The following is a 23702-nucleotide window of genomic DNA, read 5'->3' on the forward strand; positions in this document are numbered from 1 at the left end:
AGAACACTGGAGTGGATTGCCATTTCCTCCTCCAGGGGCTCTTCCTGACTCAGGGATTGAACTTGCGTCTCCAGCATTGGCAGGTGGATTCTTTACCACCTGTGCATATACAGTTACACAATGATTGCTCTCCCTATTGATCTTCATAGACACCTATCTATAGATATGTGTACATGTATGCATATATGTGTATAATTTTAAGATCTATTTTATGGTCTATATAATTTGCTGTAAAATTCTGTAGTTGATGGCAACCTTTACGTAATTATAGGTAACAACTGTAAGCTCCTGGTGGACAAACCTTTGTCTTCCTAAATATTCTGTATAACAGATTACTTGGTATATAATAAACTGTCAACTAATATTTTTCTCTAATTTATACTCCAGCAACTGTTTTAACTTAAACTGTAACTTGACAAGGACATCCGAATTGAGTAGAACATAAAAAGATATTAACTGGAAGTTATCCCTGGGATCATTTGGCTTATAAATGGGAGGACTCTATATTATGATTTGTATTGACCAAAACATATTACCAGGTTCCTCAAAGCAAACTGAAGCCCAGAAAAACCTAACTTAAAAGTGCTCTAGTGTTTTATCATAGTGTTAATACTTACATTCTACTTCCTCTGAGAAAGTATACTTATATAAATGAAGAATGTATATCATATGAAAATAATAGAATATGTCAGTACCCCAATTAAGAACTATTTTTACTCTCAATGGTAAAGCAGGGCTATCTATCAATAGCTTTAGTGTTCAAAGTTTTAAAATTCTAACAGTAACTAATTCTTACTACTTTCCTTTTGCATATACCTGTGTGCTGAGTCGCTTCAGTCGTGTCTGACTCTTTGCAACCCTATGGACCATAGTCTGCCAGGCTCCTCTGTCCATGGGACTCTCCAGGCAAGAATACTGAAGTGGGTAGCCATGCCTTTCTCCAGGGGATCTTCCCGACAGAGGGACTGAACCCATGTCTGTTATGCCTCCTGCATTTGCAGGTGGGTTCTTTACCACTAGCATTGCCTGGGAATCCCAGTTTCCTTTGGTCATCAGTAATCTACATTTGGTCCCCTAGGATTTTTTTGTTTGGGTCATACAGGTCTTTAAAACATTGATTCAGTTGTTTACAGGTTAATTTTAAGATTGTACCTTAAAAATCTAGAGAGTCTGTTTAGAAGTTAGAAAATCCAGAAAGTGGGCCCAAAAATTTATGTAAAAATAATTGACTGGTATTGAGAAATAGCTGTACCTTTTAAGTTGGTGTCTGCCCTCCAACTCCTCACTCTAACCCCTTGACTAGGACACACATTTATGCCACAGCCTGGGCTCTACTGACATTTGTGTTTGTGATTCTTAACTTACAAACAATTCAACTTAGGGAATTAGATATTCCATCTGATTCCTTTTAAGAATGAAATCTAAACCCAGCATGTTTAAATACACAGACATATTTCACTAGTGTCTAATTCTGCCCCAATCTATTAGGCCTGGTAAATAAGAATAAGAGTATGTGACTACAGCCCCTAAATGGCATATAGTGGCATTTGGGGCACTGGATAAATATTTTGAGTAGTATCTCTGAAGTCAAGGGTTCAGGAACTAGTCATTCTTTAATTTTACATTTTTAAGTGCTTGAGAATTTTTTTTTAGAAATGAAATACACAGTTCAGATAAAAATGGCTTGATATTTTTTTAGGTTGGGTGTTGTGTCAATATTTTGATAGATGGCTAGAAACCAAAATTTTGGAACTTTGCTACAGAGTTGATGGCACTACCGTTTAATCCTTTTATGCTCACAATTATAAGTGCTTTGGTCTTTAGGAAGGTTCATGGGATCTGAATTACTATACTAAGGGAAATGAGGAAATCTGTGCTCAACAACTATATGTTAATTATGCAGGAGTTGTTAGGCTATTCAGACATATTAATAATGAGTGTCCATAATTAAGATTTATAGCTATTATAGTTTTATAGCTCTTTCTTTCAGTGAGTAAAGACTTGGTATATTAGAATATTTCAACTGTGATATCTGCCTAAGAATGACAATGATGAGACATCATAAAAGGGTTTGAATCCTATCAGTTAATATTGAATACACTTAAACAATAACAAAAAAATGCATTAAAGATTAGAAATATTAGAATGATACTGAAATTTTATTTTATGCTGCTAGTTATTTTGGCAGTATAAATCTCGAGAGACTCTTTTAAAACATAAAACAAATAATTTCAAGATTAAAACATGATTTATCACAATCATTAAAATAGTAGAATTTAAAATTCTACTTAGAATTATATTTAAAAAATAAATTCTTTGGATTCATATTTTCAATATAGATGCCTAGCTCTTCCAGGTATCCGGAACAAGAAGAGATCAAATGACTTGATTAGGTACTCATTGTAAGAACAGGAATGAAATATATTTTTCTTCGCATTAGACAGGGTTTAGTTCTTTACAACCATCACTTGTAAAAGTGACAATTGTGAAAGTGAAGTTGTGAACTGGTTAATTCAAATGTTCTTGAATCAATGTTCATGTTTAAACTTTATGCTTTTGTTTAAAGATTCACATTTGGTTTGTTGTGTAATTGAGAGTTTTCACAATCTGCCCTTGCCCATCTTCAATAGCAGTTGAGACAACCCCAGAGGAAGATAAATAGGCAGTTTTATTTACCCACAACGAAATATACAGTTTAGGGTATAATTTGCCCTATCAAGCCTAATCAGAGGCCACACAGTTGATTATGCAAAGGTAGACTTTTATCCAGTAACAGTTGGTTTAATTGAAAGGGAGACATTTATTTTACTCAGCAAGAGAAAGTCCAGTATTTCTTAGGACTGCAATTTTATTCATTTAACTTCCTGGCAATGATCTGATTTGGTTAAAACCTTCTATAGCCAGAAAAGTAAAATGTAAGCATGTAAACACAAGAATCATGAACAATTTGATTTAACTTGCTATGTCCACATCTTATAATGGAACGATCTTCTGGAGTGCTCACAAGGCTAAGAGGGCAGAATAAACTTTTTTTTTTTCTGATATAAATACAGGCAGCACTGCCATGTGAATGTAACAAATGGAAATCAGATTGTCCCTAGTTAATTAGTACCAAATGGTGGAAAACCCAACCTCTAATCTATTGCCAAACCACTAGAACACAGCAAACAGCACAGTCAAGCAACGGAAATTTCTCAGTGTATCTAAATTACTGTATAAAATAAAGACCCAGTTTCTAAAACCAATGAAAAGATTTCCACAATTTCAATATGATACAGAGGTATGTAATATGGGTACTATCAAAGGATGTTCCATTTGCCAGCAAAGGAACCCAAAATTGAATCATCCAAGTGGTGTTTAGGAGACTTATAAGCATTCTGGTTGTTAAGGACATAAGACAACATGCCAGTTTACACAAGAAAAGATGAAAAATAGGAGTAGGCTTTCATTTAATATGAGGAATTGATTTTAAGTGAAAAAGAGTTTGGGATATATAATGGTATACAGTTTTGTGGTTAGAAATGTGCTTTAATACAATAATTATTTAATCATTATATATTATTATATAATACAATAATACTGAGCACAAAAAAGTCTCTTATTTTGGTTTCCTTAGCTAGAACTATGTGAAAGTGAAAGTGTTAGTTTCTCAGTCATATCTGACTCTTTACAGCCCTATGGACTGTAGCCCACCAGGCTCCTCTGTCCTTGGAATTCTCCAAAGAATACTGGAGTGGGTAGTCATTTCCTTCTCCAGGGGACCCTCTCCACCCAGGGATTGAGTCTAGGTATCCTGTATTGCTGGCAGATTCTTGACCATCTGAGCCACCAGAGAAGCTAGAACTAAAATCTCAACACTAAATTTTATACTGGGTATATTAACTACAATAAACAATAGTCCAAATAATGACAGAAAAAGAGCACTTTTAAATCAATTACTGTATCATGGGGCTTCTGAGGTGACTCAGTGGTAAAGAATCCTCCTGCAAATGCAGGAGATATGAGTTCGATCCCTGGGTCAGTAAGATTCCTGGAGAAGGAAATGTTCTCATCTACACAGTGACTCCTTAGAGTACAAAGATTCTCCATCTGGAACATTCTACTCAACAAGGCCTCACATTTTTAATCTATGATTTAATATAGAATAATGAGGAACTAAAGAGCCTCTTCATGAACGTGAAAAAGGAGAGTGAAAAAGCTCTCTTAAAACTCAACATTCAGAAGGCTAAGACATGGCATCCAGTCCCATCACTTCATGCCAAATAAATGGGGAAACAATGGAAACTGTGACAGCCTTTATTTTCTTGGGCTCCAAAATCATTGGAGCAGTGGACAGTGAGTGCAGCCAGGAAATTAAAAGACATTTGCTCCTTGGAAGAAAGGCTATGACAAACTTAGATAGCATGTTAAAAAAGCAGAGACACTACTTTGCTTACAAAGGTCTGTCTAGTCAAAGCTACGGTTTCTCCAATAGTCATTTATGGATGTGAGAGTTGGACTATAAAGAAGATGAGCACTGAAGAATTGATGCTTTTGAACTGTGGTGTTGGAGAAGACTCTTGAGAGTCCCTTGGACTCCTAGGAGGTCAAACCAGTCAATTCTTGAGGAAATCAACTCTGAATATTCATTGGAAAGACTGATGCTAAAGCTGAAGCTTCAATTATTGGCCACCTGATGTGAAGACCTGACTCATTAGAAAAGATCTTGATGATGGGCAAGATTAAAGGCAGGAGGAGAAGGAGACGACAGAGGATGTCCCCTTAGTTGGGGACATCCCCAACCAAGATGGTTTGATGGCATCACCAACTCAAAGGACATGAGTTTGAGCAAGCTCTGGGAGATGGTAAAGGACAGCGAAGCCTGGTGTGCTGCAGTCCATGGGGTCACAAAGAGTTGGACATGACTGAGAGACTGAAAAACAACAAGAAATTCATTGGAAGGACTGATGCTGAAGCTGAAGCTCCAGAACTTTGGTTACCTGATGCAGAGAGCCAAGTCACTGGAAAAGACCCTGATACTAGGAAAGATTGAAGGCAGGAGGAGAAAGGGGTCAATAGAGGATGAGATATTTGGATGGCCTCACTGACTCAATGTACATGAGTTTGAGCAAATGCTGGGAGATAGTGAAGGACAGGGAAGCCTGGCATGCTTCAGTTCATGGGGTCAAAAAGAGTTGGATATGAGTGAGTGACTGAATAAAAACAGCAAAGAAGGATTACCATCTATAAGACTGAAATTTCTTAATAGAAAATCTGATCCTCTAAACTATTATTCTATGTTACAGAAAGCTGCATGGCGCTGGAGCGTTGGCTGCACATGGACATCACCAGATGGTCAACACCGAAATAAGATTGATTATATTCTTTGCAGCCAAAGATGGAGAAGCTCCATACACTCAGCAAAAACAGGACTGGGAGCTGACTGTGGCTCAAATCATGAACTCCTTATTGCCAGTGTCAGACTTAAATTGAAGAAAGTAGGGAAAATCATTGAGGTAAAACTAAATTAAATCCCTTATGATTATACGATAGAAGTGACAAATAGATTCAGGGATTAGATGTGATAGACAGAGTGCCTGAAGAACTATGGACAGAGGTTCATGACATTGTATAAGAGGCAGGGATCAAGACCATCCCTAAGAAAAAGAAATGCAAAAAGGCAAAATGGTTGTCTGAGGAGGCCTTACAAATAGCTGAGAAAAGAAGAGAAGCGAAAGGCAAAGGAGAAAAGGAAAGATATACCCATTTGAATGCAGAGTACCAAAGAATAACCAGGAGAGATAAAAAAGCCTTCCTCAGTGATCAATGCAAAGAAATAGAGGAAAACAATAGAATGGGAAAGTCTAGAGATAGCTTCAAGAAAATTAGAGATACCAAGGGAACATTTCATGCAAAGATGGGCACAATAAAGGACAGAAATGCTATGGACCTAATAGGAGCAGAAGATATTAAGAAGAGGTGGCAAGAATACAAAGAAGAACTATACAAAAAAAGATCTTCATGACCCAGATAATCATGGTGGTGTGATCACTCACCTAGAGCCAGACATCCTGGAATGCAAAGTCAAGTGGGCCTTAGGAATCACTATGAACAAAGCTAGTGTGGGTGATCGAATTCCAGTTGAAGTATTTGAACTCCTAAAAGATGATGCTGTGAAAGTGCTGCACTCAGTATGCCAGCAAATTTGGAAAACTCAGGAGTGGCCAAAAGATCAGTTTTCATTCCAATCCCAAAGAAAGGCAATGCCAAAGAATGCTCAAACTACCGCACAACAGCACTCATCTCACACGCTAGCAACATAATGCTCAATATTCTCCAAGGCAGGCTTCAACAGTATGTGAACCGTGAACTTCCAGATGTCCAAGTTGGATTTAGAAAAGGCAGAGAACCAGAGATCAAATTGCCAACATCCGTTGGATCATCGAAAGAGCAAGAGAATTCCAGAACATCTACTTCTGCTTTATTGACTATGCCAAAGCCTTTGACTGTGTGGATCACAACAAACTATGGAATATTCTTCAAGAGATGGGAATACCAGACCACCTGACCTGCCTCCTGTGAAATCTGTATGCTGGTCAAGAAGCAACAGTTAGAACTGGACATGGAGCAACAGACTGGTTCCAAATTGGGAAAGGAGTACATCAAGTACATTGTCACCCTGCTTATTTACCTTATATGCAGAGTATATCATGAGAAATTATTGGCTGGATGAAGCACAAGCTGGAATCAAGAGTTCCAGGAGAAATATCAATAACCTCAGATATGCAGATGACACCACCCTTATGGCAGAAAGTGTAGAGGAACTAAAGCGCCTCTTGATGAAAGTGAAAGAGGAGAGTGAAAAAGTTGGCTTAAAACTCAACATTCAGAAAACTAAGATCATGGCATCTGGTCCTATCAGTCCATGACAAATAGATGGGGAAACAATGGAAAGAGTGACAGACTTTATTTTGGGGGGCTCCAAAATCATTGCAGATGGTGACTGCAGCCATGAAATTAAAAGATGCTTGCTCCTTGGAAGAAAACCTATGACCAACCTAGAGAGAGCATATTAAAAAGCAGAGACATTATTTTGCAGATAAAAGTCTGTCTAGTCAAAGCTTTGGTTTTTCCAGTAGTCATGTATGGATGTGAGAGTTGGACTATAAAGAAAACTGAGCAGCTAAGAATTTATGCTTTTGAACTGTGATGTTAAACAAGATTCTTAAGAGTCCCTTGGACAGCAAGGAGATCCAACCAGTCCATTCTAAAGGAAATCAGTCCTGAATATTCATTGGAAGGACTGATGTTGAAATTGAAACTCCAATACTTTGGCCATCTGATGCAAAGAACTGACTCTTGGAAAAGACCCTCATGCTGGGAAAGACTGACAGAAGGAATACAAGGGGACAACAGAGGATGAGATGGTTGGATAGCATCACCAACCCAATGCACGTGAGTTTGAGTAAGCTCTGGGAGTTGGTAATGGACAGGGATGCCTGGTGTGCTGCAGCCCATGGAGTCAAGACTGAGTGACTGAACTGAATTGATGCTACAGAAATTCAGCTTTTTAACTGTGTATCATTTACTAGGGTAGATGGCTTGTTACCTTTTAGTTATCTATAAATTTTACCAAAAGTGTTTATTTTTCTGATTCTTCCCATAACTAACTTTATCTGCTACTTCATTATACACTGATGTGACAAGAATAGCATCCATACCAGTAATTTACATTATTTTCATTTTCTACATTATTTTTAATACCACAAAACCCCAAAATTCTGTTCCTACTTTTGTTCTCTTTCCTTCCTCTCATAAAGATTATTAATGCTGAGATTAGAGATAAATCTTCTATTTTACTTTGACTAGCAGTTGCTTGATGTGGACTATATTGTGTTTGGTAAATTCTGATATTTCAGAAAACTACTGCATTAAGTATTTATTTTTACAAGCCAAATTATAGTATCATACTATTTATAGAGAACCATTTTTGAATTGGAGTTAGCATAAGAATTATTACTTCTGTGTGATTTAGGAAAGTTTGGCTCCTGGGAGAATCAAGGCTTCTTTTGGGTGAAGAGTCATCTGTGTTAGGGGTTCTTCTCATTACTACACACCGAAAACTCATGGAGAATCTGAAGCCAAATTAATCCTATATAACAAACACCCCTATATTGCAATTTCAGCATGCATAATGGGATTCATAATTTACTCCTATGCTTTTCAATTAATATATTAATTGCTGGCTAATTTTTTAAACAAGCTGCCAAAATTTTAGCAATTTTTTATTAAAAATAAGAAAAAGAGAGATAATTTTAACAGGGATGGCATACAGATGGACTGAGTTTTACATTAATTTATTTATTTATTAATAATTTACTTCTCAGCTACATAACTACAATGAAAATCAAAGGCAAAAATATTTGTGCATAGTCTCTTCAAAAAGATGTTAAAAAGTTAATAAATGCCTATAACAATATTCAAATCAGGTATCTTTAGCAATTTAAAAATGCTGAGTTCACTTTTTTTTAAGAATTAAATTCTATTTTTTAATCTTAAGAAGATGTATTAGCAATTTCAAAAATCACATAATAAGACTTTAGGAGCTGAAAAGTTTTGAGACAAGTAATTTTTTAAAAGTTAAATAAAAAATATAGACAAAGATATTACCACAATAAAAGAATGTAAGTAGATTGTAAAATTATAATTTGAGCTAGTCGCAAAATGATCAATAAGGTAATAAATTTTATACATGTGTATTAAGTACAAAAGAATGGTTTAGAGAAAATTATTTCTCTTTTTTAATAATCTGTTTCACAGGATGGTTTATAAGACTTTCAATGAGACGCAAACAAGTGTTACTCCATTAAGGGACTAAAGGTTGAAGCGCTGATGTTCTGCCTCGTGATGGGGAAGGCAAGAACAAAATCATCATTTTGATGAGAAGTAAATGATGATGGTAGTAAAGATAAACACTCAATGAAGATGAACTTGAGCAAACTCCGGGAGATAGTGAAGGACAGGGAAGCCTGGAATGCTGCAGTCCCTGGTGTCAGACATGACTGAGCGACTAAACAACAACAACAACAAAAACCCATAGAGCTATATTATGATAAAGTCAGAACTTGAAGAGAATGCTTCTGCACCTCACTGTGCATTACAGAGGTACACAGCAACTTACTAAATAAGTTGCTCTCACCTTGGCTATATTAACCCCACGGTTACAAACTATATGCCAAGCGATGGACACAACTCTTTCAGTGTGGAAGATGGAAAAGTGTCAGTTTAGAAAAAAACAGAAGTTTTTGGATCCATTTCCAGGGGACACCAAATTTAAAACTTCTTATAGAGGCATTCTTCATGGCAATGAACTGGTGAAATAGACTCTAGTGTTGTTGTTTAGTCAGGGAGTCATGTCTGACTCTTTGTGACCCCATGAACAACAGCATGCTAGGCTTCCCTGTCTTTCCCTATCTCCTGGAGTTTGCTCAAATTCATGTCCATTGAGTCAGTGATGCTATCTAACCATCTCATCCTCTGTAACCCCCCTTCTCCTCCTGCCTTCAATCTTTCCCAACAGCAGGGTCTTTTCCGGTGAATTGACTCTTCACATCAGCGTGGCCAAAGTATTAGAGCTTCAGTTTCAGCATCAGTTTTTCCAATGAATATTCATGGTTGATTTCCTTTAAGTGAAATATTCTAGTAGCAATTCTAGATAGCATTAATCGTGTATATATATATATATATATAAAGAGTTTGCCTAAGGACAACCGAAATTGACTTGCAAATGAAAATCTGCAGCAGAAAATTCTTTCCAGCGGTTTGTAAATGCCATAGTTGAGTTTCAATTCATAGTATCATACCAAAAGTTATATATATGAAAATTTCTAAATGCAAAATATAATATATACTTTAATGGAGAATATCAATACACATAACTCTAAAAGAAAATAAGATTCTCAAGTATATTTTGCCTACAGAAAGTATCAACTGTTTTAAATTCTATCTATCTCCCTCCAAAAAATTCCTTTAACCAAATCAGAAAATAATGGCATCATACATTAAGATGAGAAAATGATTTCAAATGTATGCTAAACCAAAAATAAATAATTTAACTATAAATGTATGGAGTGTTATCTGCATAGACTTTCACTGGTTTTTGTGTGTGAAATATAACTGTGTCACTCACAGTAGGAGCCCTTGCTATATAATATGAGAAACCAATTCGATCTTGTCAAGAGTCCAGCTTCTATAATGAAGTTTAGAACTCCAAGGGTAGATTGGCTTGGGTCATTAAATCTAGCTTCAGTAAATAGTAATCAATTGAAATGAAAGAAAGAGGAAAAAATCAAATAGAGGGCTGAATTATTCTAGAGAAAAGAGCAGCATGGAAAAACAACTCTGATCTGAGCTACCTAGGTAATTTTAACTTTTAAATTAATCTTATTTAGCACCTTTTATCTCTACCTAGGTTTAGTTTAAAACGACTGATTTCAGAATATTATTAATATTTGAACTATTGAAGAGCTGATGATCCAGACATGATTTATTATCATGAAATCATGTTTCTTTAAGGAAAACCATGCATGTATTCTATATACTTACTGGAGGTGTTGATACTTGGGTTATTCTTAACTGGTTTTCCAAATCTTGTACTTTGTTTTTAAGTTCCATATTTTCTGTTTCTAAGTCTTGAATCTAAAAAGTAAATGATTATTGAACAATCTTCAGACATGTATTCTTGAAAAATATTGGCTGTTAAATTGGCTACATTAATGAATAGGATTTCACCTTATTTAAACTTTTAATGTATTTTTTTGTGCATTGGGTGAAATTTATTTTATAAAGCTTGAGCTATATCATAGAATTCAAGGTCACTGGAAAGACATACTATTAAATTTAAAATATGTTTTTACGTGTGTGCAAATTTCACGTTCCTAATACCTCTGTGTTTTCCTGTAGTGCTATGCAAGCTGTACCCATAATCGTGGAGTATAACCGCAAGACAGTGAAACTTGCTTATGATGATTTTGAAGAGAGTGGAGAAAGGGTGTAATTTAATTATAAAGGAATCTGATCTGCATGGGAAACCACTTACCCAGCATCTGCTGCTTCTGCTGCTCTGATCCCCATGAGAAGCATCAGGAAGTGAAACAAAGTCACATGAGAACACTAAGTTCTTGTGGGAATTCAATATAAAATGGTTAAAAACTGTGCAGGGGATCAGGAACGAAAAAATTATAGGAACACAGTGAAAGCAGTTCCAATCAGTGTGGGGGAAATTGAATGGCAGGGCTTCTAAATTTGTTTGATGGTATGCAAGTTTCCCTGTACTTACATCATATAAATGCAAAATGACAAGCTTAGTTTACTCACTCTTTTCTGTAACCCTGCAATCTGTTTTCTTGTTTCAACATCTTTTCCTCCAGATTCTAGAAATTTCCTGTATGCCAGGTCAAATGCTTGGCCGATTGTTAATGTTATCTCTTCAGCCTTTGTACAAACCAAACAAAGAAGATTTGCAGTTTAATAATAATCTGTTAGAACATTTTTTGAATCAAGAAAAACATTAACATGACATATTTCAAAAGGGCAATGTCTAGGCGCAGAAGTGTAGTAAATGAGCAAAAGTAATCTATGCTAACATAATCATTCAAAGCCTAACCATGCATGACATAAAAGAGAAGTGTTTTGGATATTAAATGAATAGCTGTTGAAGTTTGAAGCAAGAGTCCTATCCAGATTCTCATCTCTTTTATCACAGCATTTCCCCTACTAGTTTGTTTTTCTCCTTTCCTCAAATATTTAGTGCCTATTAAATGAAAGCACAGTGCCAACGGCAGTTTTTCTTGTAGCTTTGCTACTTGTTTTGTTTTCCTAGTGAAGAGGGTTTGTTAAACCTGGAAGGTACCTTGAATGAGGTTGGCTGGGTGGTGTCTGTGGAAAACCTGAGGTATGCCTGCTCTAAAGGGAGCAGCTGCTATTCAGTTCCCGGTAATTGTTGGAAATGAGCAATTCCAGCCCAGAGTTGTCAATTTTAAATATGTGAGATGAGGCCAGAAATCTGAATTTTCATATGGAAATTTTTAAGTGGTAGTAAACAAAATTTTTAAAACACAGTGCTGACTGAAAAACTGTCTGTCATCTGAATTTGGCCTCATAAAACAATTACCTCTGGCCTATTTACTAGGAACTGCCCCAGATAGTTAAGTCTACTAGTTCATTTTTTTCCCAATGATATTTCAGCTGATATCACAATGTCTTAGTGGGAACAGTGTAAACACTAAATAAATATTTATTTAATTAACATTATAAAAAAATTTGGTAAAGGCATTAATTGATTTAATGCATCACAAATACTTCATATTTAATGGTGAGAACTCCAGATGACATAACAACTGGTAGCAATATTAAATCTTGTAAATACCCTGCTTTTACTAATCTACTACAAATCTTAAAATTTTGCTATATTCTATATGCAATCTAAATTAATGTTTTATAAATGAAGCTTACTTAATTAAGACATTGTTATTTTTGTAGTTCGCTATTCATTTACAAAGGCTGTTAAACATAAAAAAATGTTATAGAGTTGAACATGGTGAATTAAAAAATGCAAAATATATGCCTATACTTATATAAGAGGACTGTCTTACGAAAAAGATGGAAAATAAGCTATGTTAAAGAATACTATATAATACTGAATAAATTAAAATGAGCTTAATGTATCTTCTTAATAAGACAATGTGTTTTCCTCAAATACTCAAGGTGTATAAGACAGAGAATTATTTAAATAACATGGTTGATTCATCACCAATAATATCTGACTTCATTATTGGTTGTTTACAATAATGATTTTTAAAAACCACATTCACTTTTTATGGTATGACATATATTTTTAATTAAGATGGCATTTTTGTTGTTGGTCAGTTGCTCAGTAGTGTCCGACTTTGCAACCCCATGGACCGCACCACATCAACTTTACCTGTTGTTCACCATCTCCCAGAGTTGCAAAAACTCATGCCCATTGAATCACTGATGCCATCCAACCATCTCACCCTCTGTCGTCACCTTCTCCTCCTGCCCTCAATCTTTCCCAGCATCAGGGTCTTTTTAAATGAGTCAGCTCTTTGCATCAGGTGGCCAAAGCACTGGAGCTTCAGCTTCAGCATCAGTCCTTCCAATGAATACTCAGGACTGATTTCCTTTAGGATAGACTATTAGATCTCCTTGCAGTCCAAGGGACTCTCAGGAGTCTTCTGCAACACCACAGTTCAAAAGCATCAATTCTTTGGCGCTCAGCCTTCTTTACGTTCCAACTCGCACATCCACATGCGACTACTGGAAAAAACAAGCTTTGACTAGACAGACCTTTGTCAGCAAAGTAATGTCTCTGCTTTTTAATATGCTGTCTAGGTTTATTATAGTTTTTCTTCCAAGGAGCAAGTGTCTTTTAATTTCATGGCTGTAGTAACCATCTGCAGTGATTTTGGAGCCCAAGAATATATAGTCTGTCACAGTCTCCATTGTTTCCTCATTTATTTGCCACAAAATGATGGGACCAGATGGCATGATTTTTATTTTTTAAATGTTGAGTTTTAAGTCAGCTTTTTCACTCTCCTTTTTCACTTTCATCAAGAGGCTCTTTAGTTCCTCTTCACTTTAGGCCATAAGGGTAGTGTCATCTGCATATCTGAGGTTATGGATATTTTTCCCAGCAATCTTGATTCCAGCTTGTGCTTCATCCAGCCCAGCGTTTCTCATGATGTACTCTGTATATAAGTTAACTAAGCAGGGTGACAATACACAGCCTTGATGCACTCCTTTCCCAATTTGGAACCAGTCTGTTGTTCCATGTCAGGTTCTAACTGTTGCTTCTTGGCCTGCATACAGACTTCTCAGGAGGCAGGTAAGGCGCTCTGGTATTCCCATCTCTTAAAAATTTTCTACAGTTTGTAGTGATTCAGACAGCTGAAAGCTTTAGCATAGTCAATATAGCAGAGGTAGATGGTTTTCTGGAATTCTCTTGCTTTTCGATGATCCAACAGATGTTGGTAATTTGACCTCTGGTTCCTCTGCCTTGTCTAAACCCAGCTTGCACATCTGGAAGTTCTTGGTTCACACACTTTTGAAGCTTACCTTGAAGGATTTTGAGCATTACCTTGCTTGCATGTGATATGTGTACAACTGTGAAATGAGATGGCATTTAGTGTCAGTTGCTCAGTTGTGTCTAACTGTTTGCAACTCCATGGACTGCAGTCCACCAGGCTTCTCTGTCCATGGGATTTTTCAGGTAAGGATACTGGAGTGGGTTTCCATTTCCTTCTCCAGGGGATCTTCCCGACCCAGTGATTGAACCCAGGTCTCCTGCACTGCAGGCAGATTCTTTACCAACTGAGCTATAAGTGAAGCCCTTGTAGATGGCATTTAACTCCCTGGTAAATGTTCACCATATATTACCTCCATGGGTTTTCATGACTTTGTGAGGTGGGGATTACTATTATCCCCTCAATACTTATGCAACTGCAATTCTTTGTGTAACTTGTCTAAAGGCTCATAGTTAGAGGAGACCTTGGATTCAGATTCAGAATATCTGAGTCTACAAGCCTCACTCTTTTGAGGGTAGGGGATGAAATATATACATTTAAATGCACAGACCACAATTATACAACCAGATGTGTTTTGAAAAAAATGCACATACCTATAAAACCACCATATCATTAGAAATATAGAAGATCTCTAACATCCTTGAAAGCTCTTCTATACCTATGCATGAGTACTTAGTCACTTCAGTCATGTCCAACTCTGTCCAATGCTATGGACTGTAGCCCACCAGGTTCCTCTTGTCCATGGGATTCTCCAGGCAAGAATAGTGGAGTGGGTTGCTGTGCTCTCTTCCAGGGGATCTTCCCGACCCAGGAATCAAACCTGTGTCTTTTGTGTCTTCTACACTGCAGGTAGACTGAGGCACCTGGGAAGCATCTCCTATACGTACTTCTAGTCAAATCACATTTCTTCCAGGTAACTGTTGCTCTAATTTCTATCACCACAGATCAGTTTGTCTGTCTTTGTATCTATAAAAGTGGGCCATCCTATATATTCTTTTATATTTGTCTTCTTTAGTTTCTCAGATCTTATATTTGTGATTTATTGCTGATTACTTTCCAACCAGTGAATATATCTCAAATTGTTTTTTCATTTGTCTGTCAAGTGAAGTTTGTGATGTTTTCAGTTCTGAGTTACAAATAAAGATGTTACAAATATTCCTGTAAAATCTTTTTGTGGACATATGTTTTTATATTTCTGGGTAAATATCTAGAAGAAAGTGAAAGTGAAGTCGCTCATTCATGTCCGACTTTTCGCGACTCCATGGACTAAAGCCTACCAGGCTCCTCTGTCCATGGGATTTTCCAGACAAGAATACTGGAATGGGTTGCCATTTTCTTCTCAAATATCTAGAAAGAAATTAATAAATCATAGGATATGTCTACATTTAACACTATGCTGCTGCTACTGCTGCTAAGTCACTTCAGTCGTATCCGACTCTGTGTGACCCCAGAGACGGCAGCCCACCAGGCTCCCCCATCCCTGGGATTTTCCAGGCAAGAACACTGGAGTGGGTTGCCATTTCCTTCTCCAATGCGTGAAAGTGAAAAGTGAGAGGTCGCTCAGTTGTGTCTGACTCTTAGCGACCCCATGGACTGTAGCCCACCAGGCTCCTCTGTCCATGGGACTTTCCAGGCAAGAGTACTGGAGTGGGATGTCATTGCCTTCTCAGTTTAACACTATAAGAAACTCCCAAACTGCTTTCCAAAGTAGTATTACCATCTTATATTCCCACCAGCAGTAAGAGTGTTGTATTTGCTCCACATTCTCACCAGTATCAGATACTGACATCTTTTCAATTTAGTCATCTTACTGAATGAGTAATGCTATAACAATGAGCTTATTTTTAATTTTTTTTATTGGAGTTTAGTTGCTTTACAATGTTGTGTTAGTTTCTACTGTACAGCAAAGCGAATCAGTTATATGAATACATATATCCCCTCTTTTTTTGATTTTTCGCCCAGTTAACACAATGCATTTAATCTGAATTTCCCTGTTGAACAATTATATTAGCCCAGTTTCATGTAATCATTAGCCTTTGTTATATGTTCACAATGAACTCCCTGTAGAGCACAGTCTCATGCCCATTTTTTTTAAAGTTTTTTTCTGTCTTTTTATTCTTGATATTTAGTTCTTTATAAATTCTGAATACAAATCCTTTTTCAGATTCATGTATGTGACTTGCCATTACACTTTATAATTCTGTTTATATATTAATAGAAAACATTTATTGATTAAGGCCCATGTATTATTTTTTGTTATATTATGTTTAGTGCTTTGGGGGTCATTTCTAGACATCACTGTCTATTCAAAGTTCATAGAGAGATTCTCCTATGTTTAAAGAAATTTTTGTAGCAGTCTATAAAAGCTTCTAATTTTATATTTATAATTCATTGTAAAGTATTTTTATGTAGCATAAGCAGGAATTAGCTGCTAAGTATTATTTGTTAATATATTTAGCTAGTTGTTTCAATAGCATTTGTCAGACACCTTTTTTCCATTAAATTGTCTTCTCACATTTATGGAAAAATCAATTGACCACATATGTGTAGATACTTCGGTTTTCTACAATAGAGTTTGTTTATTATTTATCTGTGATTACATTAATATCAGGATACCTGGGTTCAATCCCTGGGTCAGGAAGATCCCCTGGAGAAGAAAGTGGCAACCCACTCCAGTATTCTTGCCTGGAAAATCCCATGGATGGTGGAGCCTGGTCCATGGGGTCCATACATTTCATGTGGTCACAATGAGTTGGACATGGCTGAGTGACTTCACCTTCACACTAATATTACCTGATTCTGGAAACGGTTTCTTTGAAATACATTGTGAAATCAGGTAGAATGTGTCTTTCAACTTTGGTCTTTTCTTCCAAGAATAATTTTTCTGTCTACATTGTTTTCTATTACCATATTAAAAATAACTTTTCTATTTCTACCAAAATTCCCATTGTGATATTCACAAGAATTGTACTGAATAGATAGGTCAATTTGTTGAAATTGACCATTTAACTAAATTAAGCCTTCAAACCTATTAATATGGTATCTCTCTCCCATTATTTTAGGTCTTCTTTAGTTTCTGCAATATTTTGTTGATTTCAGCATATCTTCTTTAATTAATTCTAAATATTTCATGTTTGGTAATGCTATAGTGGGGGCTTCCCAGGTGGCACTTGTGGTAAAGAACCTGCCTGCCAAGCAGGAGACTTAAGACACATCTGTTCGATCCCTGGGTCTGGAAGATCCCCTGGAGAAGCTCATGGCAACCCAGTCCAGTATTCTTGCCTAGAGATTCCCATGGACAGAAGAGCCTGGTAGGCTAAAGTCCACAGGGTTGCTACGACTGAAGCAACTTAGTATGCAAGCAGTGCTACAGTAAGTAGATTTTTCTCTAGTTGTTGTTCAGTCACTAAGTCATGTCCGACTCTGCAATCCCATGGACTGTAGCACACTAGGCTTGTCTGTCCTTGAGTATCTCACAAAGTTTGCTCAAATTCATGTCCATTGAATCGATGATGCTATCCAACCATCTTATCCTCTGTCATTCCACTTCTCCTCCTGCCCTCAATCTTTCCCAGCATCAGGGTCTTTTCTAGTGAGTTAGCTCTTTGCATCAGGTGACCAAAATATTGGAGTTTCAGCATCAGTCCTTCCAATGAATATTCAAGGTTGGTTTCCTTTAGGATTGACTGGTTTGATCTCTGTGCTGTCCAAGGGACTCTCCAGAGTGTTCTTCAGCACCACAATTTGAAAGCATCAATTTTTCAGTGCTCAGCCTTCTTGATGGTCCAACACTCACATCTGTACATGACTACTGAAAATAATCATAGCTTTGACTATATGGGCCTTTGTCAGCAGAGTGATGGGACTGGATGCCATGATCTTAGCTTTTAGGATTTGGATCAGTTCAATTCAGTCGCTCAGTTGTGTCCAGCTCTTTGCAACCCAATGAACCTCAGCATGCCAGGCCTCCCTGTCCATCACCAACTCCTGCAGTCCACCCAAACTCATGTCCATCGAGTCAGTGAACACATCCAACCATCTCATCCTCTGTCATCCCCTTCTCCTCCTGCCCTCAATCTTTGATTTGGATAGACAGAAACAATTAATTCTTGTTTATTAACCTGTATCCTCTGACTAAAATTGTTTCATAGTAATAGTAATTTGTAGATTTCATGGGACTTTTTTTTTGTAAAAAATTATATATGTGAAAGGGATAGTTTTACTTCTCTTTTTCCCAGTATTTATATCTTCTGTTTCTTTTCCTATTAACCAGATAAGACATCTAATATCATGCTAAACTAAACAGCCGTAGTTAGAATAAGCACTTATCCTGTTTCCAGTCTCAAGGGAAAGCATTCAATAATTCACCATTTATTTTGATGTCATTCATAGGATTTTTAACATCCTTACTGGAATAAGAAATGTCCCTTCTAATCCTAGGCTATTATGAATTTTATCATCAATTGGATTGAATCTTGTGCTTTTTTGCATCTATGTGATAATTTTTTTTTATATAGAACTTAGTTAAACTAATTGGCTCTTATATTTTACTTGTCAAGAGATTTTTAAAAAAATATTTCATTATATATATATTCAGATTTGTTATTTCTTCAGTTTCAGTAAATCAAGTTTTTCAAATATTCATCAGTTTTATCTTACATGCTAAATTTACTGGCATAATAGTTACATAATATTTCTCTCTATCCTTTCTTTCTATTCTTTTAAAGACTGTAGGATCTGCACTTAAATTTTTTGTTTCTGAAATTGGTAATTTGTCCTTTCTCTTATTTTTGTCCTAAATCTGTCTTTTTAAAGGATTGCTAATTTTATTATCCTTATCAAAGAAACAACTTTTGACTTTATCAGTGTTCTTTACTGTTTTCTGTTTTCAACATCATGGATTCTATTCTTTATTATTACTTATTTTTTCATCTAACTTCTGTAGGTCAAGAGATTATTTTTAATCATTTTATCTTTTCTCATAGAAAAAGTTATAAATATCCCTTTAACTGTTTTTGTTTTTTTTTTTACCAATTTTTACTAATTTTGATGTGTCATATTTTGTTGCTGCTGCTGCCGCTGCTGCTGCTAAGTCGCTTCAGTCGTGTCTGACTCTGTGCGGCCCCAGAGACGGCAGCCTACCAGGATCCCCTGTCCCTGGGATTCTCCAGGCAAGAACACTGGAGTGGATTGCCATTTCCTTCTCCAATTTTGTTGCTATTCAGATAAAAATAATCTAGTATCCCTTGAGACTTTTTTTGGAGCTACTGTTATGCAGAGTGTTTGATTTAAAACATTTTGACAGTTTGTGGCCAGAGAATATACTTTGCAATATTTTCAATTTTGAAATTCATTGTCTTATAGTATGGTACAAGATATTATGCATCTTTGTAAATATTCTGCTGCTGCTGCTGCTAAGTCGCTGCAGTCGTGTCTGACTCTGTGCGACCCCATACACGGCAGCCCACCAGGCTGCCCCATCCCTGGGATTCTCCAGGCAAGAACACTGGAGTGGGTTGCCATTTCCTTCTCCAGTGCATGAAAGTGAAAAGTGAAAGTGAAGTCGCTCAGTCATGTCTGACTCTTAGCGACCCCATGGACCGCAGCCTACCAGGCTCCACTGTCCTTGGGATTTTCCAGGCAAGAGTACTGGAGTGGGGTGCCATTGCCTTCTCTGGTAAATATTCTTCTTACACTCGAAAGAAAGTATACTCTGTTGTTGTTTGGGATAGTGTTTTATTCATGTCACTTAGATCAAATTGGTGGATAACATTTTTTTTTCATTTTTTGTAGCTTTATTTATTTTTTTCTATTTGCTCTGTCAATTGCTAAAAATGGCATTAAGATCGATGACTACGGATGTCAATTTGTCTTTTTATTCTTGTAATTATTAACTTTTTTGCTTTATTTCTTAAAAAGCAATGTTATTAAATGAAACACATTGGTTTTTTAATCACTGTGGGTTGTCTCTCTTGATGCCTGATAATATTCTTGCCTTGAAATCACCTTTATGACGTGAGTATAGCCACACCAACTCCCACACACTTCAGGTTTGCACTGCATATGTTTATTCGGTCTTCTGTTTTTTACCTATATTTGGCACTAGTGGTAGTGCATCCACCTGCCAGTGTAGCCGACTCAAGAGACACGGGTTTAATTTTTGCATGGGGAAGGTCCCCTGGAGGAGGAAATGGCAACCCACTCCAGTGTTCTTGCCTGGGAAATCCCATGGACGGAGGAGACTGATGGGCTACAGTCCATGGGGTCGCAAAGAGTCAGTCACTGAGCGACTGGGCACACACACATCATTTTAAATCTAAAATGGGTGTCTTCTAGAGATCAAACAGTTGTATGTTTTAAAGATCCTGCCTGATAATCTCAGCCTTTGATTGGTGTATTTAGTCTGTATATTTACATTGCTCTTTATTTTCTACTTGGTCCATCTACGTCTCCATTTCTATTCTTTGCCTGCTTTTCATAAAAAAAATAGTTTTCCATTTTATTTTCTCTATAGGCTTTTAACTATACACGTTTGAATTACTTTTTAGTGGATTGCTCTAGTGATAACAATACACATCTTTAAGTCAGCAGAGCAATCTGTTTGGAGTTAATGTGCATTACTTCACATAAATAACAACAGCCTTGGACTCGTGTAAATCCATTAAGTCCCATAGCGCGCAGCCTTTGTGCTAGTACTCTCACATGTTAACATCATGCTGCAACGACCTGACACAGTGGACGAGACACAGTGCTACAATTTTGCTTTCAACAGTTCTGTTTTAAAAAAGAGTGACATTTAGTCACAGGTTTTCTAGGGTTTATTTTTTGTTTATTCTTTTGCACATTTGAATTTACTTTTTGTGTCATTTCCCTTCAGATTAAAGAATCTCCTTTAGTATATCTTGAAGCACAGTTCGCTGGTGGTGAGTCACTGTAGTTTCATTGATTTAAAAATATTTTGATTTAAATTTTGAGACTTCAACAAGTGCAAAATTCTCTTATGACATCTTTTACTTTATGCTTGAAAGATATTGTCATAGTCTCCTCTGACCTTTACTGATACTAATGAAAAGTCAGCTGCCATTCATATTGTTTTTTTTTCCTTTCTCTATGTAAAGATATAATATGTCTAATTTTTTTCATGGATGCTTTCAAGATTCATTTATTCCCTTAATCATTCTCTCACTGTCTTTCTCTCTCTTGTAGATTGTGATATAACTACAAGTGGTTTTCTTTATAACTGATTCAGCTTGAAGTCTCTCAAATCTGTAGGCTGACAATTTTCACCACATTTGGGCATTCTTCACCCAGGACTTTCTTTGCTGTCTTACTTTCTCTCTGCTGTCTTCTTATGATTTTGATTTCACACATGTTAGAACACTCTATTTTTTCCTAGAGGTGATTATGGCTCTGTCATTCAATATTACTATCATTTATTTTCTCTGTTCATGTAATTGGATAATTTCTCTCATCTATCTTCTAGGTTACTGACCATTTTTCCCTGCCATCCCAAATCTGAGGTTAAGCCTATCTATTTTTTTAAGCTATTTTACCTAAACATTGAATTATTTTAGCATTTGTTGTTTCTATGCTAAAATTTTCATTTGTTTTCTTATTACTATGATCTTTTTCCTTTAATTCCCAGAATATATGTATAACCAATATTAAAGTCTCTGAGCATAACATATAGATCTAAAGCTTCCTTTAGCTCTTAATCTTAATCTGGGCTCCCTCTATTCTTCATGTAGGTAGCAACTATAATTTGTGCGTAATTCAGGAGGTTATGGATTTTGCATATATTTGACTCCTCTCATATATATATGTATACATTTACATATGCTATAAGGGTACAGTAATACTCAGGTTTAATTATGAGAAAAATTGATAAGTCTAAAATTCCTCATCATATATTAGATTCAGTTGTATCAATTATATTTATTTTACTACTAATAATGTTAAATATTAATGATATTAACTTTACAAGAAACACAATGTTCTATATTATAATTTACTTGTTGCCATAAACATTATGTAATATAAACTATTAAAATTCATCTAAAATCATATCTACAAATTTATGACAGTAATGACATACTCCTAATGGTTTTAAATTGTCTGTTTAGAACAAAAACATTTTGGTTATATACGTACGAATCAGATAGCAAAAACAAACACCCAAATCCTACAAGTAAAAGAAGTTTCCTTCTATTCTGATTTTTGTAAGATTTTTAACCATGAATGGGTGTTGATTATTTTCAAATATTTTTTAAAATGTTGGTTGATTGGATCATATACTTCATTAACCTGTTAATATGATTGATTATATTATTGGATTTTTGATGCTGAATTAGACTTACATCCCAGGAACAAGCTCTACTTGGTCTTGGTGTATAATTCTTTTATATATTGCTGAATTATATTTAATATTCTGTTAGAAATATTTGCATCCATATTCTTGAGGGTAATTGGTCTGTAGTTTCCTTTTTTTGCACTATCTTTACCTGCTTTTGTGTCTGAAAAATAAAACTTTCATAAAAATGAATTTTAGGAGTTCTCTCACTTCTGTTGTTTGGAATAGCTTGTGCAGAACAATGTTAACTCCTCTTTAAGCATTTTATGTATTCTTTCAGTAAAACTACCTAGGAGTAGGGAGATTTCTACTTTAGTAAGTTTGAAATTATAAATTCAATTTCCTTTATAGTTACAAGGCTATTCAAATTATCCAATATTAGGTACTCAGTCATTTTTGTTTCTGAGAAATTAATTCTTCTATGTTGTCAAATTTATGTGTACACAGCTGATTATCAGTTCAGTTCAGATCAGTCGCTCAGTTGTGTCCGACTCTTTGCGACCCCATGAATCGCAGCACAACAGGCCTCCCTGTCCATCACCAACTCCCGGAGTTCACTCAGACTCACGTCCATCGAGTCAGTGATGCCATCCAGCCATCTCATCCTCTGTCGTCCCCTTCTCCTCTTGCCCCAAATCCCTCCCAGCATCAGAGTCTTTTCCAATGAGTTAACTCTTTGAATGAGGTGGCCAAAGTACTGGACTTTCAGCTTTAGCATCATTCCTTCCAAAGAAATCCCAGGGCTGATCTCCTTCAGAATGGACTGGTTGGATCTCCTTGCAGTCCAAGGGACTCTCAAGAGTCTTCTCCAACACCACAGTTCAAAAGCATCAATTCTTCGGTGCTCAGCCTTCTTCACAGTCCAACTCTCACATCCATACATGACCACAGGAAAAACCATAGCCTTGACTAGACGAACATTTGTTGGCGAAGTAATGTCTCTGCTTTTGAATATGCTATCTAGGTTGGTCATAACTTTTCTTCCAAGGAGTAAGCGTCTTTTAATTTCATGGCTGCAGTCACCATCTGCAGTGATTTTGGAACCCCCAAAAATAAAGTCTGACACTGTTTCCACTGTTTCCCCATCTATTTCCCATGAAGTGATGGGACTGGATGCCATGATCTTCGTTTTCTGAATGTTGAGCTGTAAGCCAACTTTTTCACTCTCCTCTTTCACTTTCATCAAGAGGCTGTTTAGTTCCTCTTCATTTTCTGCCATAAGGGTGGTGTCATCTGCATATCTGAGGTTACTGATATTTCTCCCGGCA

General features: G+C 36.3%; 1 protein-coding gene across 5 annotated transcripts in view; it reads right to left on the reverse strand.

The window, feature by feature from the left end:
- GULP1 (GULP PTB domain containing engulfment adaptor 1) overlaps window positions 1–23702 on the reverse strand; it is a 339709-nt gene that overhangs the window by 22376 nt on the left and 293631 nt on the right. For 4 of the 5 annotated variants that reach the window (XM_055571974.1, XM_055571972.1, XM_055571973.1 and 1 more), the window contains 2 exons: window positions 11356–11472; window positions 10585–10677 (listed from right to left, as the gene is read on the reverse strand). In XM_055571974.1, the coding sequence (XP_055427949.1) occupies window positions 10585–10677; window positions 11356–11472 (210 nt within the window). Of the gene's footprint in view, window positions 1–10584; window positions 10678–11077; window positions 11102–11355; window positions 11473–23702 lie in introns of all 5 variants that reach the window. The other variant, XM_055571977.1, reaches the window with a different exon arrangement.

The sequence above is a fragment of the Bubalus kerabau genome, chromosome 3, assembly GCF_029407905.1.
Source record: "Bubalus kerabau isolate K-KA32 ecotype Philippines breed swamp buffalo chromosome 3, PCC_UOA_SB_1v2, whole genome shotgun sequence".
NCBI classification, from domain to species: domain Eukaryota; kingdom Metazoa; phylum Chordata; class Mammalia; order Artiodactyla; family Bovidae; genus Bubalus; species Bubalus kerabau.